Raw genomic sequence first — 19,493 nt, forward strand, 5'->3', positions numbered from 1 at the left:
GATTTCGTATGCATGAATACAAACATCGATGCTACTTTCCGAGATCGGTTGGGGGCGGCCTGAGCCACTAAAAATGAGTTAACCTACCGATAAATTCTGGAATATTCACGCTTTTGGCCGCTGGCATTTGCGTTCCCGATGCTGTAATTGACATCTAAAAATTGGTTGGTTGCAAAATGTTGTGATTTCAAAGAATGACGTCCCGATTTAGGCTAATATGATTATGATAATTATATATGATAATAATGATATTTATGATGATGTATTTAGGCACCTAGGGTACCAACATTTCAGACGCGAACTGCATTTCATTGGCCGATGATTCTCTTGGTCATATGCGTTGGAGGAGGGGATGGCTTGGAAGAGCGTTGCTGGTCTGAATTCAGCTTCGGGGAGGCTCAGGTCCCCCACAAAAGTGTATAATGTGACACCCCTGAATACAGACACAGCCTGGTCAGCTTTTCGCAGGCGGCAGGCTCATCTGTTAGCCGGTCAGGTGGCCGAATGCGACTCTCCGGCGCTAGGGCAGGGTATCTGAGCTGGTCTACTTTGTCACTAGGTGTGTCCGTCCTTGACCGGTAGTCCGTGTGTTGCCCGGTGCGGTCTCGTGTTCCTCGCGTCGGGCTGCGACTGTAGCCGATGTCTCCGCCGGCGCGTACAGGCGTCGTCAGCGGGTGGGAGGGCCCGCCGTACCTGGGCGGGCTCCACCGCGGCGTTGGGCGGGATGCGCCGCGTCTCACGCCTCTACAATGCCAGAGATCAGTGACGGTACTGAATTCTTCAGCTCGGGTGTGCCTCAAGCGGTGTACAACAGCTAGCGTGGTTGTTGTTTGTCTCGCAGAAAACCCGAGGTCAGCTGCTTGCTGGTCGTGAAGCTTACGATGGTTGAGGCGGCAGAGAAGTTGTTCAGGCATTAGAGTGGTTCACGTGGTTTTATTGGCAAAATATGATGTTGGCACAGATGAAGCATGAGCATGACACATCGGTTCACAATAGCGGCGTGGAGGCCTATGGCGATAACATCCCGACCTCACATGGTCAGCGGGTGACCCCATTGGCACAGGGTGACCGGCCTCACAGACGCTTCCGTCCAGCCGGCCTTACAGAGTCTTCACGCTTCTTTCTGGAGCGCGACGACGGCGAACGTGAACTCGTCCTGCTCCAGCATGCCGTCGCCGTCGGTGTCGGCGTCCTCCAGCACGTGGCGCACGTGCTCGAGCTGCCGGTGTCCACTGAGCAGCGACGGCGCCACCTCCAGGGCCTGCTGCTGCGTCAGCTGGCCGTTGCCGTCAGTGTCTTCGGCGCGGAAGGCGATGGGCACGACCTCGGCCGGCGGCGGCTCGTTGGCCGCCTGCCGGAAGTCGGCCAGGTTGACGAAGCCGTCGCCATCGCCGTCCATGAGCGAGATGGTGTGCCTCACGTCGGCGACGCTGAGGTGCGGCCCGCCGGCCCGTATGATGGGCTCGAGCTCGGCCGGCGAGAGGCGGCCGTCGCCGTCGGCGTCCGACTGGTCCAGCATGCCCTGGAACGCCTGTTGCACCTCGTCGCCGTTGAGGCTCATGGGCATGGCGGCGCCCAGCGCCCGTCTGCGGGCGGAGAAAGCGCGTGAGGATGGTGACGGTTTGGCTGTCCTCGCCGTCATCAGTAGACAGCCTCACGCGGTCAGGAAGGTCGCCAGCGAGACACGTCTGGCAATACTTAACGGCCTGCGCAAGCGAACATCAGATGCCGCTATGACGGCAGCGCTCCGTGATTTGGCTCTGACGTCACACGGTCTCACTGCCCCGCCGTGGGTTGTCCACTCACCAGGGCGATGGCGGCGATCAGCTTCAGCATTGTGCTCGACTGTGTTCGGCTGGAACGGTCAATGCAGACGCGCGGTGTGCCGGTGGGAAGGATGCTTGGCAGACGGCCGCCGCGCCCCGCCTTTATACGAATTGGCAGCCCGTCCGCCGGCAGCGGCAGCGGCGTCGTCAGGAGTTTAACGCTGGGTTCAACGTCGCCGAGAGTTCAACGCAACACGGCAAGCGGCGAGCTGATATGCCACCCGCCCCGCCGTGACCTTGTGTCATAACGTGAGCCCACCGCGGTGTCAGATGTCAGGAGACGAGGGCGGGGTCGGCGGCCGGCGTGACCTGTCGGCCCCCAGAGCGACGCCGCTGGAGCCACTACTGCGCGGCCGACTGGCCCGGCTGCGTGACGTCACACTGCAGAGCTGTGCAGGATGGCGCGTGTTGGGCACGATGATATTTTACGGCCAGCAGGCGTCGTATGCCTTATGGTCGCTTAACAACTCTTCGACGCGCGTTTTGGCTTTAGGAATGGGTGTATCACGTGGTCAATAGTGGCGCACTGGCTCAAATATTTATCAATGCGGTGCTTGATAACAGGCTGTTTTGGTCTGCTAGGTGAATCACAAACGTTCTCAACAGTCGAGATGCCACGTCGGTTGACATGACGACGGTGGTCGTGATAACGGCGGGGAAGAAGCGTGGTGCTGAAGTGTTAACAGCGAAGTTTGGACTCAAAGATAATGAATATTGACATTCCTTTATAACTTATCCTTTGATGACTGGTCTTGAGGTGCCACGAGAGTATGTTTTTGAAATATGCTCCAAAGGTGGGATACTCCATTTGAGGCAAAAGTGGAATCATCCACTCGAATATGATAACCATACGATTATGTTGAGCAGCAAATCTAAGGCACGAAAATAATCTTGACTTCCAGCTTTTTGTAATACGTGACTCATGACGATGACGTTACAACTATTGCAACACACAACCATCGCAAGGGAACAATCGGTCACAAGGCTGCTGATTGGCATTGCGTGTGGCTTTAGTAAACGGGGCTGAGAGAGCCAACACAGACTAGCGAGGAGAGCAGTGTTCCATATGTCGGAGTGCCGAGAGCCCGCAGGCTCTGGATTGGCGACAGTACACCGTTCACGTTCACATTTTTAGACATTCACTGCGCGCGCGTCTCTCCCGTTGCCGTCGCAATGCGGGCCTTCATGGGCGTGATGTTTTATATGATTCGCCCGTCTCCCATGCACGTGCTCTATCAAATCGCTACCCATGCCTATCGGCTGTGCTCACACGTTGCTCGTTTGCGTTTTTTTATTGCGATGGTTGGTATTGTGATATCTAGGAACTTTCGCGCCGTGACTCATCCTTCTGCGTCGCCAACTGCAAGCACAATGTGAATGGGGCTATTGGCGATCCCAACACGCACGGCAGCAACTTGAGGTGTTTCGTGTAGCAGCGGAGCGTTCCCAGAGCGGAACGAACACTGGGACCCCTGCCGCCGCCCAGGGAGCGAGCAGCGTGGGAAGGTCCACGGCGTGGGAGCGGGCGTCTCCTGACCTCGCATGAGCTCGCGCCACTACCACGGAGGGCGTCCGACGCGGCTCAGACGTCCGTCCGGGGGCGCTGCCGGGCCAGACGCGACGCTGCCGCCGCCGCCTGGCGCGAGATCGGGCGCGCGCTAGCGCTTGATCGTTCTATCAATACATCGTGTATTCGTTCGAAGCGGCGAAAGTATCGGGTGATTGTGAACGTCGTGTTTTCACTGGATACGACCCATCCTGACACAGGCATGACAAGGCGTGATGCTAACCACTAGTCAGTGCAACGTCACAGACAACGTACGGCGTTGCACAAAGCTGCTTGCTTCGACGGTGACTGCGATGCGAGCGGCGAGCACAACATGAGGTGAGAGCGAGGGGAGAGGGAAGGGAGGGGGCGGCGCGCCGGGTGACAGGGGCATTGCCTCGCGCTGGCTGAGGTCCGCCGCGGGCCGGCTGCCTGGCCGTTTGTACATGGGGGGCCGACACGGTCAGGTCAGCACGAGTCACCGCCAGCCAGCAGAGGTGGCCTCCGCCCGGTCGGGACTGGCGGTGGCCGGCCTCAGCCACGGACCCACGGCCGGCAGTGGTAAGCCATGACAACAGCATGTCCGTCTGATAACACTGCCAGCGGCCGTCTGGTATCTGGCGGCTGGTCCTCGGCAGCTGTCCAACAGCCGGAGCGGGCGGCTGGCGCTCGGCTGCTGTCCGGCGGCTGAAGCAGGCGGCTGGTCCTGGGCAGCTGCCAGCGGCTGGAGCGGACAGCTGCTCCTCGGCAGCTGCCGGGCGGCCGGGTCACGGCGACTCCCACGTCGTCTCCAGCTGGTCCAGTGGCCTGTCCAGCCGGTCTGGCGAGGGCTCGGGCACGTCCAGCGCGCCAGCCGCCTCCAGCGCCACCTCTGCAACGCGGCGAGGCATGACATCATACCAGGCGTGGCTCACAGGCGCCGGGCGCTTCCCACGTGCTGGCCGTGCCACCGTGCGGCCCGATCTGCAGACATGACGACTGATGTTTTGGGAAATGTTTGCTGAGGGCTCTCTGCAGCGGCTTGACTCCTCCTCACTGACACGGTACGCTGTAATTGCGACACAACTGAGGTCTACATCAGTTACCCATGGATCTTGTGTAATACCCCAGGACATCCTTGGTGTTAGTGAGTCATGCAAATGGCGAGATGACATTCCACTTTCATCCATGCACGTGTCACAACCCAAAGCTTCTCCTTGGATTCGAACCGGGATCTTCCGGTCACCAATCCAGCGTGGTGCCACTGAACGTCCATCTAGGACCCTCCTGCGTGATCCCGGTCAGTTAAGCAGAAGGACGATGGACTCGGTAATCAGAAGATCCCAGCATGAACTTCAGCAATGCTACTGAAAACATCTGAGTTATGATGCATGCATGGCTGAGAGTCGAATACAATCCAGCCCTTCACTCAATTCATTAATTCGTGAAGGCGGCCGGGGAATCAAATGGCCGGATGGAGCATTGTGTACACAATATACGGCGACGATGACCCAAACAATTATTCAATATGTTACACCAATACCTCTTTTCGAGTAATTTCGTACAATACTGATCAAAATGATGAACTGAATCATTTCAAAAAACTGTTTGAAAGCAAGTGTTCTCGAGAACTTGGGTTTCAGAACACCAAACCTCGCCTTCCGGTGGGGGTAAAAGCATTTTCGCAGACTACGCCTTAAGTTTTTTTTGGGGGGGGGGAGAATTCAGCACTACCAACGGCAGCGAAGTTTATAAAAATTCAGCGGCAACGTAGAGGTTTCCATGTTCCATTTCCAAATCCATGGAGGTTTCCCCGGACGGATGTGTTCTATCAAAGCTGCCAGATATCGAACATCAACGGCCTTAAAAAGGGGGCATGAGTGGGTACATGTCACCATGCATTGTCGAAATACGTCACCAGCGAAGGAAACGACATCTTTTAGGGTCACCCAGGTCACGTGCAATAGGCACTGACGTTGCCAGGAGTCACTCCCTTCTAGTGAAGGGCTCCTGCTGACAGGGGTCACTTACGTTCAATGAAGGCGGCCAGGGATGGCGGCAGCATGGCGGCGGCCTTCCCGAGGTCCTCCTCGCTGCAGGTTCCACTGTCCAACCCTGGCCAGCCAGGCAGGTCAGGTCAGGTCAGGTCAGGTCAAGTAGGTCAGGTCCGCTGACCCAGATACATTCGTCTTCCTATGCTCGACAGGTACATTTAGCCTCATTCTAGATTACTGTTTCACCACTTTCATTTGGCACCATTCTACTACTGTCTTATCTATCACTTTTTAGCTTTTTATATCCTTCAGCAACTGATCTTTTTTAAGAAGGGGAGACGCGACGCACGTCGTCGCACACCCCTTTGTGGGGAGCCAGCGACTGCAGCGCCCCTATCAGCACTCGGGGGCAGCGCCGTGAACGGGACTCCACGCGGGAACCGTAGGCGCTAACCGCTCGGCCATTACGCCCCTCAGCATTTTATTGCAATTAACACCCTCAGCAGCTGATTAAAATTACTGTTCCTTTCAAAAGTTGCAGTTCGGCAACCACGTCATTTTGCTCACATAACCGCATCACCGCACGTTCTATCAAAACTGGTTGAACTTTTCTGCCCTTCGGTAAGTTTTCTGCCCTTTCTGAATGCACTACCACATCACCCTTGCACGAACGCGGACAGGGCCTGGTGCTCGCCAACGTTAAACACTTTTTGGGGAATAAGATAGTAACATAACTTTTGGGGGAATAGCTGCCCAACTGCTGCTGTTGGCCTCGCGAAACTTCCAGAGCCTGCTCTTATAATCTTTTTTTTCTACACGCGCTGACAAGAATTAAATGATGTCACCACAGGTCTCGCGTGAGTGACGTCATACTGACGTCACCTACGAATGCAATGGCGGAACGGCGTTTGAAAGCAAACTTCTTCGAACTGCTTTCGAAATTTCCGAATGTCTACGAATAACCCGAGAGGTATGACAGGGACCAGCGCTGGGAACATGGGTGCAAAATTTCAAGTGCATTTTTCCATGAAAGCGCATAGGGAGCAATGATGCCCAAGTCAGGGGTCTGATAGGCATGCAGGCGGCTTGTCCTTCATCAGTTTCTCACTGACGCTATAGGGCAGTACAACCGAATTAGAACGCGTGTTATTACGACTTGTTCCTATCTTGTTTTTAAAGTGACAGTAACGGACTAGGTAAGGACAGAGTAACGCACTATCCTCCGTTACATTTAATGTAATGGCAGAGTGAACTACCTTTCTGAAGTAACAGAGTAACGAGTAACGAAACTACCCTTTTTAGTAACCATCCCCACCTATGCTTATCATATTTGGAACACTTGCTACATATGTCACGGCAATAACGGCGGGCAGAGAAAGAGCGCTGCTGGCAGCGCGAGCGTGGCAGTGGTGTCGTGGGGTTCGAGGCGGGTCCTAAACAGCCCACAGACAGCACCTCAGTCGGGCGCACATCGCCCCCTGCCGACACCATGGTAAGGGTGCAGCACCAATGGCTTACCTAGTGTCATGCCCATCCTCTTCAGCACCTCAATGTCGTCATGTATCTCGAACGTGTCGTTGAAGTTAAAGAGGTATTCCTTCCTGAAACAGATATCACCGCTCATCCACAGGTTGGCGAATATATTTACTAGATGCGCGATGGCGAGTGTGCAAGGAATGCGCTCTAGAACAATAGAGACGCTGGCTTCTTGCGTCTGTTCCGAAACAAAGAATTCAAAACATCAACTCCGGCAGGCGGTCAGCCGGTGCTGATACTTTGAACTGCGAAGTAGTGGTGCGTTTCACGCAGCAATACACCCATTCATTCTCCGACTGGCGACGCATCGGCGTAAGTCTAATGATCCTTAACGAACCTGGCAGCCAGCTGAAATTCACGCCGATCAGTGACGTAACCAACGGCAGGGGACCATAGGGAAATTACCCCTGGGGGCCTAAAGGGTATCAAATGGAGCATATGTGCATGTAGGACTCCAAACTATCTCATTTTGCCAACGGGGTCCTCGGCAGCAGGGGCCCAGGGCAGGTAAGATCTCTGGGAGACAAGAGACCCGTAGTCCTCCAAAGCTTCTGGGCATATTTCGCAAAATGACGGAGAGGGGTGGGGGGGGGGGGGGGGGGGGGAAGGCAGGAAAAACGGTTGAACCTACTCCCACATACACCCCAAAACCCCGGATTTAGCCCACTTTCTTCTTTAAGTTGCCAAATGAAACGGCGGGTTCGGTTTCCGGTTTCCATCCGGTGACACGGCCATCTCAACAAGTAATCCCGGGAGTACAAAAATTAGCGAAAGTTGGCTGCGCCCAACTTCGAAGTCCGGCAGCTCCCATAACTTAACCCGTGCAGGGCCACGCAACGAGCCGGCTCTGTCTGGCGGAGAACAGCTACCATCGGGCCTATCCATACCTGGACCGACCGATTGGACGACAGTACAGTCCGAGCATAAAGCTGTTGGTAACACGTCACAGTCTCCAACAAAACCCGCTCTTCTTCCACTCCGGCTGAGTGCAGTCAAATCGCTACAGCTCTTCAGCGATGCACCTTGCAAGGGGAATATTTATGCCTGCACGCCTGGGTCCGACTAGATGCATGATATCAAGCAGCACAGCTACCCCAGGCTATCCGAGTTATGCGCAACCTATCATGACATGGAGCGAATCTCAACATTTGAGCAACAAAAAATGCATAGATCGCCAGCTACATTTTAGCAGGATGATTGACATTCTTTGCATGCTTGACCTATCAGTCGGAGAGTACGTCGCACACTCACAAATCCTCATTTCCCGAGGGTTTTAGCCGCGGTGATGACACCTGGCGGTGGTAGCTGCAACAGCGCTGCCTCTGTGTCCCGCATCAGCACGACAGCGAAATGGAGTCACTCACTTGTCGCTGGATATGCTGCAGTCGATCACCGTCTTCTTCTTGGTGTTGACCACGAGGAACGGCAGCTGCACGGACGAGCCGGCCTCGGGCGGGCCTTCAGTCTCCTCCAGCTGCCGCAGGGATACCGTACAGTGACGTCAGTGTGACGTCAGTGTGACGAGCTACAGGTCCGCAGCCTCTGGATCGCTGGTTCTACCCTCTCCCCCATGTCTGGTGATCCGATGTAACGATGATGACGATGAACGTGACGACATTACATGGCGCCTGGCCATGCACTTCCCACAACTCTGTCATAAGTGCTTTTTTTACGCCCCACATTTGTATGAAGCATTATTGCATACTACGACACGGTAATGTTCCTATGACCTGTGAGTGTTTCAGTTGCCAACAACACAAGGATAAAGGCACTGCCGTTCCGCCACGAAAGCCCATCGCTCAAACACTGCACGCTAAAGAAGCAGAGCATGGCAAGCTGGTTAGCAAGCTCTTGATGACCGTTCGGGAGCCCGATATGTTGGACGCCCAGAGAGCTGGTCGATGTCCAACGACGGGAGGAAAACTGCGGAGGATCTTTTTAATCATTGCTGGCAAACGTGTAGCTACTTACACCATCACTGAGCTGCACGGCACGCCACAAACACACCGCCATCATAATGCACCTGGATTAACTCAGAAACACACAGCCAGACACTCGCGCCATCCGCTCGGAAGGCGCGGGCCCGCTACACAAACGGGCGCAGTTGTTACAGCAGTCCCATCAGCGTTCACGGCATGCTCATCACCGCAGTCCGCCAACATGCAATGACATCGCCACCGCGAACCGATACTCGCTAATATACTCTGTAATATTCTGTAATTACGATACTCTGTAATTCGCTGACGCTTGTCAGACGCGCCCGTGAATAACAGAACAGGACTGGGACGAGCCCGGGCCGGCGGACCGGGTCTACAACTGGCTGAGTAAGCACAACGACGGAAGCTGTACCCTTCCGTACCGTCAGTAACATGACGTCACGATTAACCTGCGTCACGAACGTGCACCAAAACGACGTGACAATGCAATGGTCCGTGGAGCCGTATCAGCTGTCGCCGGTGACCACAAATGCTGATCTCGTGCTGCCGTCACATCTCTTTCATGATCGGGCCAAGTTCAACTACCAAACACAGAACATGTTGATCAAGCCAGCCGCGTCGCCGTTGCCCTGGCGCGCGCACAGTCTCACGACCCCTGCCCTGGGGCCCGTGTGATGTGGTCGGCTCCAGCAGCCTCCTATCGTCGGCGGCGCTGGAAGGCACAAGAAAATGAGAAACACGATAGAAAAACGAAGAAACACTAGAAAACACGATACGGCAATAGAGCAGCTTACCGCCTTATTGCGTTCCACCAGATTCTTGAAGGCAATCTGGCGCAGCACGAGATCCTTGAGCTGCTGGGTTTTCTCACTGATTCGCTGTCGGCAATCTGCTTTCTCCTGCTCCAAGTCTGGCGAGTCCTGCAACGGAGGCCAATCGGCGTCCCAGTCCAGCCGGGCGAGCGGGGAAGAGTGGCTGGCACCCGGCGCATCCTAGCAGAGCGGGGCAGAGTGGGCGGCACCCGGCGCATCCCAGCAGAGCGGGGAAGAGTGGCCGGCACCCAGCGCGTCCCAGCAGAGCGGGGAAGAGTGGCCGGCACCCAGTGTGTCCCAGCAGAGCGGGGGAGATTGGCCGGCACCCAGTGTGTCCCAGCAGAGCAGGGAAGATTGGCCGGCACCCAGCACGTCCCAGCAGGGTGGGGAAGATTGGCCGGCACCCAGTGTGTCCCAGGAGAGCGGGGAAGATTGGCCGGCACCCAGCGCGTCCCAGGACAGCGGGGAAGAGTGGCCGGCATCCAGTGTGTCCCAGCGGAGCGAGGAAGAGTGGCCGGGACCCAGCGCGTCCCAGCAGAGCGGGGAAGAGTGGCCGGCACCCAGCGCGTCCCAGCGGAGCGAGGAAGAGTGGTCGGCACCCAGCGCGTACCAGGAGAGCGAGGAAGAGTGGCCGGCACCCAGCGCGTCCTAGCAGAGCGGGGAAGAGTGGCCGGCACCCAGTGTATCCGAGCAGTGGGCTAGAACACGGCACCACAACTGCCGTACAGCGCATAGTCACATATGCCGTCCGGGCTCGCGATCCTGGAGTCGGGCTCCGATTGATGAATCGGGCTTCAGAGCGTGCTGACTGCCATGGTCGTATGGCGCCCATAGGGGGGAACGACGACACTTAGTGTGTGGATAATCCAGAGACCCGTGGCCCGCCGGATAAGCTCTGGCGACAGAGCAACACGCGCGAGCGCGTCAATTAAACACACGGGCCAACACGAGACGTGTCAAACGCACGAGGTAGACGGTCCCGCTCGGTGATCTCCCCCAGGGAGTGAGCCGGCTCGGTGATCCCTGCCCGGGAGAGGGCCGCTCGGTGGTCCCTGCCCGGGAATGAGCTGGCTCGGTGATCCCTGCCCGGGAGTGAGCCGGCTCGGTGGTCCCTGCCCGGGAGTGAGCCGGCTCGGTGATCCCTGCCCGGGAGAGGGCCGCTCGGTGGTCCCTGCCCGGGAATGAGCTGGCTCGGTGATCCCTGCCCGGGAGAGGGCCGGCTCGGTGGTCCCTGCCCGGGAATGAGCCGGCTCGGTGATCCCTGCCCGGGAGAGGGCCGGCTCGGTGGTCCCTGCCCGGGAGAGGGCCGGCTCGGTGGTCCCTGCCCGGGAATGAGCCGGCTCGGTGATCCCTGCCCGGGAGAGGGCCGGCTCGGTGGTCCCTGCCCGGGAGAGGGCCGGCTCGGTGGTCCCTGCCCGGGAATGAGCCGGCTCGGTGATCCCTGCCCGGGAGAGGGCCGGCTCGGTGGTCCCTGCCCGGGAGTGAGCCGGCTCAGTGGTCTCTGCCCAGAAGAGGGCTGCTCGGTGGTTCCTGCCCGGGAGAGAGCCACTCGGTGATCCCTCCCAGGGGGTAGGCCGGCTCGGTGACCCCTGCCCGGAAGAGCCGCTCGGTGATCCCTGCCCGGGAGTGAGCCGGCTCGGTGGTCCCTGCCCGGGAGTGAGCCGGCTCGGTGGTCCCTGCCCGGGAGTGAGCCGGCTCGGTGGTCCCTGCCCGGGAGTGAGCCGGCTCGGTGGTCCCTGCCCGGGAGTGAGCCGGCTCGGTGATCCCTGCCAGGGATCACCGGCCGCTCGGTGATCCCTCCCAGGAAGTAGGTCGGCTCGGTGGTCTCTGCCCGGGAGAGGGCCGGCTCGGTGGTCTCTGCCCGGGAGAGGGCCGACTCGGTGGTCTCTGCCCGGGAGAGGGCCGGCTCGGTGGTCCCTGCCCGGGAGAGGGCCGGCTCGGTGGTCTCTGCCCGGGAGAGGGCCGGCTCGGTGGTCCCTGCCCGGGAGTGAGCCGGGTCGGTGGTCTCTGCCCGGGAGAGGGCCGGCTCGGTGGTCCCTGCCCGGGAGAGGGCCGGCTCGGTGGTCTCTGCCCGGGAGAGGGCCGCTCGGTGATCCCTCCCAGGAAGTAGGTCGGCTCGGTGGTCTCTGCCCGGGAGAGGGCCGGCTCGGTGGTCCCTGCCCGGGAGTGAGCCGGCTCGGTGGTCTCTGCCCGGGAGAGGGCCGGCTCGGTGGTCTCTGCCCGGGAGAGGGCCGGCTCGGTGGTCTCTGCCCGGGAGAGGGCCGGCTCGGTGGTCCCTGGCCCGCCACAACGCCTCACCTCGGCCGGCGGCGCCGCCAGCCCCAGCCACTGGATCCGCTTGCGCTCCTTGCTAATGATCTGCATGGCCATGAGCACGTTGAGCGCGTCGTACACGCGACGGCGGATGTTCTTCTGCTCGTACTGCTGGTCCGGCGACGCGGCGGCGCCGGGCGGACACAGCTCAGCCACCAGCTCGTCGGCCACCTGCCAGCCGGGGCGAGAACCACACACTGACGTCCAGCGTTAAGCGGCGCCCCCCGAACACGGCAGGCACTGGACAGACGGCGGCGGCGGCGGCGCAGCGATGTGAAGAAGCAGTTGGAACATAACGGGGCAGCTGACCTGACCTGGTGCCTGCCGGCCAGCTGGGAGGGCTGCAGCGTCGTCTGTCACGGGACGCTGCAGCCCTCTCAGCCGGCCGGTGCCGAGGTCGATGGCTGGGCGGTCGCGGCCGGACTGAGGCGTGGCGGCATTCAGGTACACCCGGGCGTGTGCTAACCAAGAGATCGCCCAGGTGGTGACCCACAGACCGCCCAGGCGGTGAGCCAGAGACGGCCCAGGTGGTGAGTCAGAGACTACTAGGGTGGTGACCCAGAGACTGCCCAGGTGGTTGCCCAGGCAGCACAGGGCAGCCAATGGGGGGCAGTAGGGAGAGACGGACCGGCGCCGCCTGCCGAGGGCGCACCTCGCACAGGCGAGCCGCGCTGAGCCGGGCAGGCGAGGCGACTACACGGGCGACGGAGAGCCGGCAGCCTACCGACCCTGCGCATGACCTCCCTACGCTGGAGCGGGTATCATGACCTCATCCAGCGGCCGCCTCTTCTGGTGGGACGGCGGGCAGCCAGCGGGGCAGGGTGCTCGGGCTCCGACGCCGGCTGGACAGCCGCGTCCAACAGAGAGTCGGCGGGGCAGGGTGCTCGGGCTCCGACGCCGGCTGGACGGCCGCGTCCAGCAAAGAGTCGGCGGGGGAGAGTGCTCGGGCTCCGACGCCGGCTGGACGGCCGCGTCCAGCAAAGAGTCCGCGGGGGAGAGTGCTCGGGCTCCGACGCCGGCTGGACGGCCGCGTCCAGCAAAGAGTCCGCGGGGGAGAGTGCTCGGGCTCCGACGCCGGCTGGACGGCCGCGTCCAGCAAAGAGTCCGCGGGGGAGAGTGCTCGGGCTCCGACGCCGGCTGGACGGCCGCGTCCAGCAAAGAGTCCGCGCCCGCAGGCGACTCGCGCCGACCAGGCCCGGCTGAAGACAGGCACGCGGGGGGCGTACAGGGAGACACGCACCTCGTTGTAGGTGGTGGTGCCCTTGGCGCGCACTTTCTGGCACACCTTCATGGAGAAATGTCGCAGGCCCTTGGCGTTGCGCTCGTATCGGCGCCGCTTGCTGCCAAGTGGAACAGTTAAATTATCATCTTGAAGTGCGGCCGGCCAGCAGCGGCTGCCAAGTGCGCAATGAGAGGAGTCACGCATCAGGATCATTTCAGTGAAGCAGCCTTAGACGAAACAAGAAAGTGACAAGGAGCGCTTTGGTATTGACGCATTCCCTTCACCAGATACAAAGCTGAGCATATCCATCCGACATTCAATGCTGAACTATGCATGAAACAACACCGTTTAACAAAAAAAGAGAAAATCACACGTGCAACAGTGTGCGCGACCACGGGACTGCGGCTCCAGCCGGCCCTCTCCGCGGGTGCCCCCCCCCCCCACGGGAGACCCACCTGTCTGACCACAGCTGAGGCGGGTCGGCGGCGCGTTTGACCGAGCGTCCGCGGCCAGGACTGAGTTCGGGCGTCCATGGAGACGACGCGCCCCGGCCGGGCGGGCTTCCCTGCCGGCGCCGGCAGCGGAGCTGCGTCAAACAACACTGCGACGCGCTCCGGCCAGGCCAGCTTCTCTGCCGACGCCGGCGGCGGCGCTGCGTTAAACAACACTACGACGCGCCCAGCCAGGCCAGCTTCTCTACCGACGCCGGCGGCGGCGACGGCGCGTCACATGATCCTGCGGCACGCCCGCCGCACGCGCCCCCGTCACCCTCCCCCGCCAGAGGCGCGCCGACCAGCTCGCGCCGCAGGTCTCCTTTCGTTGCGGGAAGAACACATGCTAGGACGTCAGTGTACCGATACGACCGGGCTGTGGTAACGCAGCTGGCCGTTGCCCTCAAGCGCTGCTGCAAAAGCACTGAGCGTGTGGCTGTCGAGCATTTTCTGTCCAGCATTTTATCTGCGTCTTTCATGAAATTAACATAGCCGGTCGCGTGGTACGCGTGACGCTCATCAGCGCTGTCGGCCGGGCCGTCACGGCGCCACCACGGCAGGCAGCGAGCCTCGCGGACCGCTGCCGGCGTCTCCGCCCGGCCAGCCCCACACGCAGCGTCGCGTCAGGTCACGTCCCGTCACGGTACGTCACGGCACGGCACAGCACGTCCACCACCACAATCACCGGCGACGTGCCGCGCACAACGGCGATCCAACCGCCGCGCTCGAACGCGCTCCCCGGGGAGTCCACCTCCCGACGGCCTGGGTCCGAACAGACAGTCCGCCCGGGTCTGGCGCTGGGCCGATCGCGCCGGCGCGTGGACAGAGCGCCGCGGCAGCTTTTCGGCTCCGAGCGACTCGATTTGCCGGATCCCCGGCCCGAAGGTCGGCGTGAGGCGAGCCGCACCGAGCATCCACCGACGGATCGACGCTGGCCGACGCTGGCCGGCGCTGTCCCGGCGTGGGTTCGAACGCACCGCACGCGTCACACCGCCCCATGCCCGCCGTTGAAGGTCGGCGGAGGCGGGCACATTGGGACATCTCCGGGATATACAAGTGAGGCGAGGACAGGCAGTCGCGCGCGCGGCCGCGGCGCGCTGCTGCTTACCGCTGGCGACGGTCGGTCGGCCGCGCTCTCCGCCTCCGGAGTGTGGCCGCGCCCGCCCCGGCCTGGGGACACAGCGTTGCGTGTCACGCGTCACGTCACGAGCGCCCGGCCACAGAGCAGGCGCCGCTCTCGCGCAGCCGGACTCGAGTGCATCGCCGCTCAGCGCACACCATTCCTGGCGCTCCTGGGAGCTGAGCAAGCGCTCCTGTCTCTCCGGCCCCGGCGGCAACCTCACGCTAAAGAACTGGGGTCGTTGCACGTTCTGCGCGTTCTGGTTACATCTGCTTCCTCTAGCTGCTCAGAAACCCACAGGGCCTCTTCCTTCGTGCCATCAACTTTTGCTGCGCCTAGTGTCCCTTGGTTATCTACGGGGCGCATAGTCCTCTGCCTGCTTGCCGTCTATGTCAAATTAGTTCCCTGTCGGCTGCTCGGTCTGCCAAGACCCAGGCAACACATGGACCTGTTGGCCCTCCTTCCACGCCCCAAAGCTAAAAATGACTGGCTCGTCAAGCTTCGGGAAAGCCGCAGACGGGCTTTCCAGCGTGCCATCAGCACGGGTACCTGCGCTTGATGGGCGCCTAGTCTGCAAGGGAAGCGTGCAGTCTATACAAGACAGGGCGACGCACGGCCTGACATGAAATGAGGGAGTCAGTCGACTCCGCGACGTAAGCTGGACGCAGCTCCACAACCTGACAAACAATGGGGTACTGATGAGTGCCCGGGGTACTGATGGGGTGCTGAAAAGTGCCCGGGGTACTGATGACTGGTACCCCGGGCCCTGGTGCGCGCGGCGCATGTCTTCCTCCACAGCGGCGTGGTGACTGCCCACCTAATCACCTGACAGAAATTGTTTAGCTTGACTGACTGGTAAGGGACATGACAGCCAGCTGGTATGGCAGCCGAGCTGGAGGCAGAACCTTACTATATCATCAGAGATATGACATACCTTGCATCTGTGAATGGGAGCCTGGAGAGCCAACATCCAGAGTCGCCGAATTTGTCTGCAACGAGAGGAAACTGATAAACTTCCACATTAAGTGCCTTGACATGATTCTAAAGCATTTTAACACATGGCAGTGCTTTCTGAAACGACACCTGCGCTACACAGCCCGCTCCGCTCACAAGCCACTGCGTCGAAAACATCCCATTTGTAAAAATTGTAAGCACCTGTTATGAACAGCACTCAGTCGGCAATGTCTGAATATTGCAAATGACAACTGAAATCACCAACAAGCATCAAACTGCGAGTTACCCCTCAGTATCCAGTATCCAGCCGTCCGCTTCGGATCACACAGGATGCAGCATCGCCTTCTACACACCCCATGCCACACCACGTGCCAAGAACACATCCCATGCACATACCATCGCCGAGCAGTGTTCACAACGCTCGGTTATCATGTCGTCCCTCCTCCCACACCCACCCCAAAACATGGCCACATGCTTTAATAGCCGGAGACTGCCGTACACAGCCGTCCCTCATGGCAACATGCCTAACAGACCACGGGTCCACCCTGACCCCAGGCACGGCAGCTGGGCCGGGACGGGGTCTCGCCGAGGTTACGCTGACACTGCGCCAGGCCGGGACGGGGTCTCGCCGAGGTTACACTGACACTGCGCGAGGCCGGCAGGGGCCTCGCCGAGGTTATACTGACGCTGCGCGAGGCCGGCAGGGGTCTCGCCGGGGTTATACTGACACTGCGCGAGGCCGGCTGGGGCTGCAGCTTGCGGTGGAGCACCAGCGTGGCCGGAGAGCGGGCGGCGGCCGTGGACACGCCGGCGACGAGCCGTATGCTGGCGGCAGTTCCCGGCGCCGTCACGACCGGCTGGCTCACAGCGGCCGACACGCGGATGACGGGCCCGGCTGCGGACGGCGTGCTCGTGGCAGCAGGCTGAGCGGCCGGAGCGGAGGTGAAGGTGGTAGGCTGGGCTCCAGTGCTGGGGGCGTGGACGACAGCTCGCACCACTGCTGGGAGTGATGACTGGCCAGTGGTCTTGCCTTTGGTAGGTGTGACTTGCAGCACCCGTACCATTTGGTGGATGCCTGGAGGCAGAATGTGAGTGGTGTGATACATTGCCCACACAGGTGATTTCTGAAGGGGGACTAAGGTGTCTGTGGTGATCTAAAACTTCACACAAATGTGAATGACAAAATGAGCATTTTTAAGACATGATGAAACTTCTGTGAGACAACATACAGAAATAAGAACATATATAAGCACTTAAGAAGCACTAATAAGCACTTAAGAAGCAAATGATGCAGCATACCAGTGGACAAGCAAAAAGTTAACTATACCATCAGGATCACTCTACCTCTTGCTCATGTATGCCTTGGTCAAATATGGTCAAGTTCTTTCACAAAAGAATGCCATTCAAATAATGCCTGTGATTACCTGAGCACATCCAAACAGGGCTGCTCTAAACATTTAAACAGCATCTACAAGTGGAATTTCTCCCATCTGATATGTTCTACTGCACCATCACCTGACATACAATTGCCTGCTTACCATTTGTGTTTTGGATCCAAACAGTGCCAAATTCCTGCTTACTAGCACCCTCCTTCATAGATGCATTTTGTCTGTGCATTATCTCATTGGCACATCAAGCCCCAGGACCTGAAAAAGGTAGGAAGACAGTACAACACAATGGTGGTCCAACAGTGCAATGCAATGCAGCTCAACACTGTCAAAGCAAAGATAGCACACACTGCACACATAGCACACACTGATAGGACAATTAGACAATCATGGCAGATGTCAACACATGTTAGCACTACAAATAATCTGCAAGAATAATACAAGACAACATGAGCAAAACACCAAGACACAAGGTTAAGTCATGAGTTGTGGTGGGGGCATAGACAGTAAAACATAACCAAATATGCCCACTAAAACATAACCAAAATGACTACTCTATAGGTTTTGTTCACTTTTTCAGAGTTGTAGGGCTGGAGTTAAATGTGTGCATATGGAGGGTGAGGGGTCGCATTCCCCAGATGCACAGAAAACTACGACTCTGCAAGTCTCGCAAGAAACAGCTCCCTCTCCATGACCGTAACACGCAGTCCGGAACTTTACAGCGGGTGGTTACCCCACAGGTATCTCAAGTTCTGCCCGGTTTGAATACTTTGAAAAAAGTTTCGCAAGGATGCTCCCATCAAGACAACAATTCCAGCTCAACTATTTGATTAAAGCATTAGTTGAATTCATTTTCACGCACCTGACCCCACTTCACCACTATAAACACCACACACAGCCGCGTCTCGGGATTGAATTGCCGTTGCCGCCACATTCCGTGCTGATACACTGTATTTTTGTCACAAATGAGCCAGAATTGTGGAAGTTAGTGCCAACTACCGTAAGTTGGTGCACTGCCAGAAGACGCTCTTCAAAGTTCATCAACAACGCAATGCGCCAAAAATTACGCGCGCTTGTAGCAATATGTAGTGTCAAATAAGTTAAGAAGCTCCCCCTTGGCTGCACCCCAAGCCCCCCTCGAGGATAACTCTTGAAACAGTAAAAAATATGCTTTACGGTTACGGAGACATGGGACTGTGACGATATGCAAGTAACCTTTCAAACCTTGGGCAATGTTCACGTCCCTCTAGATCTGATATGTCACCGACTAAAATACCTAGATTGGCTACGCTGGCGGCCGGCCCTCACTGGCCTTGTCCGGTGCCTGGTAGCCTATTTTCGAATAAATATGCCAGCACCACCCGTTGGTCAACGACATGACAACATTTTGGCGACACAACAGGATACGGTAGGCGCCTCGCTCGGTTAGCGGCTCTGGTTGAACAACGTCTGTCAAGTCAACACATCCTCGATAATATTTACTACGAAGCATGGCTGCGAGGAGTACGGTGTTTAGTACCGATTTGTGCTAAAAGTGGCTGAGTTTAGTACACATAGATACTAAGCGGAGCAGCCCGGTAACCGGAGGCTGAACAGAGGAAAAGAGGCTGTTAAAAACGTCCGTCAAGTTGGCACCACATTCACATTCAGATTCAGGTCCATTCATGCCTTATATATACAACACCTTAGCGGCCTTGGCATTTGAAAAGCTATAACTTTTCTGATACAGCGTACCGATCTAAAATTGTGTGTGTATCCTAATCACAAGTTTAATATATACCAGCACACCGACTTGGGAAAGAACTGAAGGAGTCCGCACTTTTTATTGTGATCTTTCATATTGCTATATCTCCGGTAATAGGGCGTACTGATCCAAGATTTTGTGCTCATTCCGCTCAGGAGATTAAACTGCATATACGGATAAGATTTTAAGTCACTATGAGAAATCCGCTGAATATCGAGTATGAAAGTGAGCCAAGTATGGTCAAATACAATATGTACTGCACTCGCGACCTTGACATTAGAACAGCTACAAATTTTTTGACACGCGGTACGTGTCCAAGATTTTGTTATCATTATCAGGAGGTCAATATCTACGAGCATGCGGAGTTTAGAAAGAACTGAAGAAGTTCGCCTTTTTTATCGTGATCTTTCATATTGATATATCTCCGTTAATAGGGCGTACCGGTCCGAGATTTTGTAGTCATTGTACTCAGGAGATTAAACTACATCTGTACACGAAGTTTCAGGCAAATTTAAGGAGTACGCTGAATCTCGAATATGGACCTGAATCTGATGTGAATACGTTCGTCAAGAATGTGTTGCCAACTTGACGGAAATCAGTCACAGACCGACGTCCGCCGAGGGTCTGGTGT

At 57.9% G+C, this 19,493-nt stretch overlaps 1 protein-coding gene and 1 long non-coding RNA gene across 2 annotated transcripts; both read right to left on the reverse strand.

Annotated features, from left to right (window-relative positions):
- Positions 1-3,460: 3,460 nt before the first annotated feature.
- Positions 3,461-14,806, reverse strand: LOC119096257 (transcription factor Dp-2). Its single transcript, XM_037219076.1, has 9 exons — positions 14,765-14,806; positions 13,621-13,730; positions 13,184-13,283; positions 11,929-12,114; positions 9,613-9,738; positions 8,246-8,355; positions 6,864-6,946; positions 5,383-5,466; positions 3,461-4,243 (listed from the first exon to the last, which is right to left on the reverse strand). Exons 3-9 carry the CDS (start codon positions 13,232-13,234, stop codon positions 4,140-4,142), a joined length of 744 nt encoding a protein of 247 aa, XP_037074971.1. The 5' UTR covers positions 13,235-13,283; positions 13,621-13,730; positions 14,765-14,806; the 3' UTR covers positions 3,461-4,139.
- Positions 14,807-14,809: 3 nt separating this feature from the next.
- LOC119096258 (uncharacterized) lies at positions 14,810-18,046 on the reverse strand. The gene is made up of 5 exons (XR_005094040.1): positions 17,981-18,046; positions 17,269-17,376; positions 16,459-16,805; positions 15,711-15,765; positions 14,810-14,826 (listed from the first exon to the last, which is right to left on the reverse strand). It is a non-coding gene; the product is annotated as an uncharacterized LOC119096258 (long non-coding RNA).
- Between the last annotated feature and the right edge of the window lie 1,447 nt (positions 18,047-19,493).

Source organism: Pollicipes pollicipes, unplaced genomic scaffold (assembly GCF_011947565.3).
Source record: "Pollicipes pollicipes isolate AB1234 unplaced genomic scaffold, Ppol_2.1 Scaffold_4295;HRSCAF=5057_pilon_pilon_pilon, whole genome shotgun sequence".
NCBI classification, from domain to species: Eukaryota; Metazoa; Arthropoda; class Thecostraca; order Pollicipedomorpha; family Pollicipedidae; genus Pollicipes; species Pollicipes pollicipes.

Coding starts and splice junctions, on each gene's coding strand:
- LOC119096257 (XM_037219076.1), bottom strand. CDS start 13,234: ATGAAGGTGTGCCAGAAAGTGCGCGCCAAGGGCACCACCACCTACAAC. Junction 6,947..8,245: donor TGCAGCATATCCAGCGACAA/GTGAGTGACTCC, acceptor TATCTGTTTCAG/GAAGGAATACCTCTTTAACT. Junction 5,467..6,863: donor GAGGATGGGCATGACACTAG/GTAAGCCATTGG, acceptor CTGGCTGGCCAG/GGTTGGACAGTGGAACCTGC.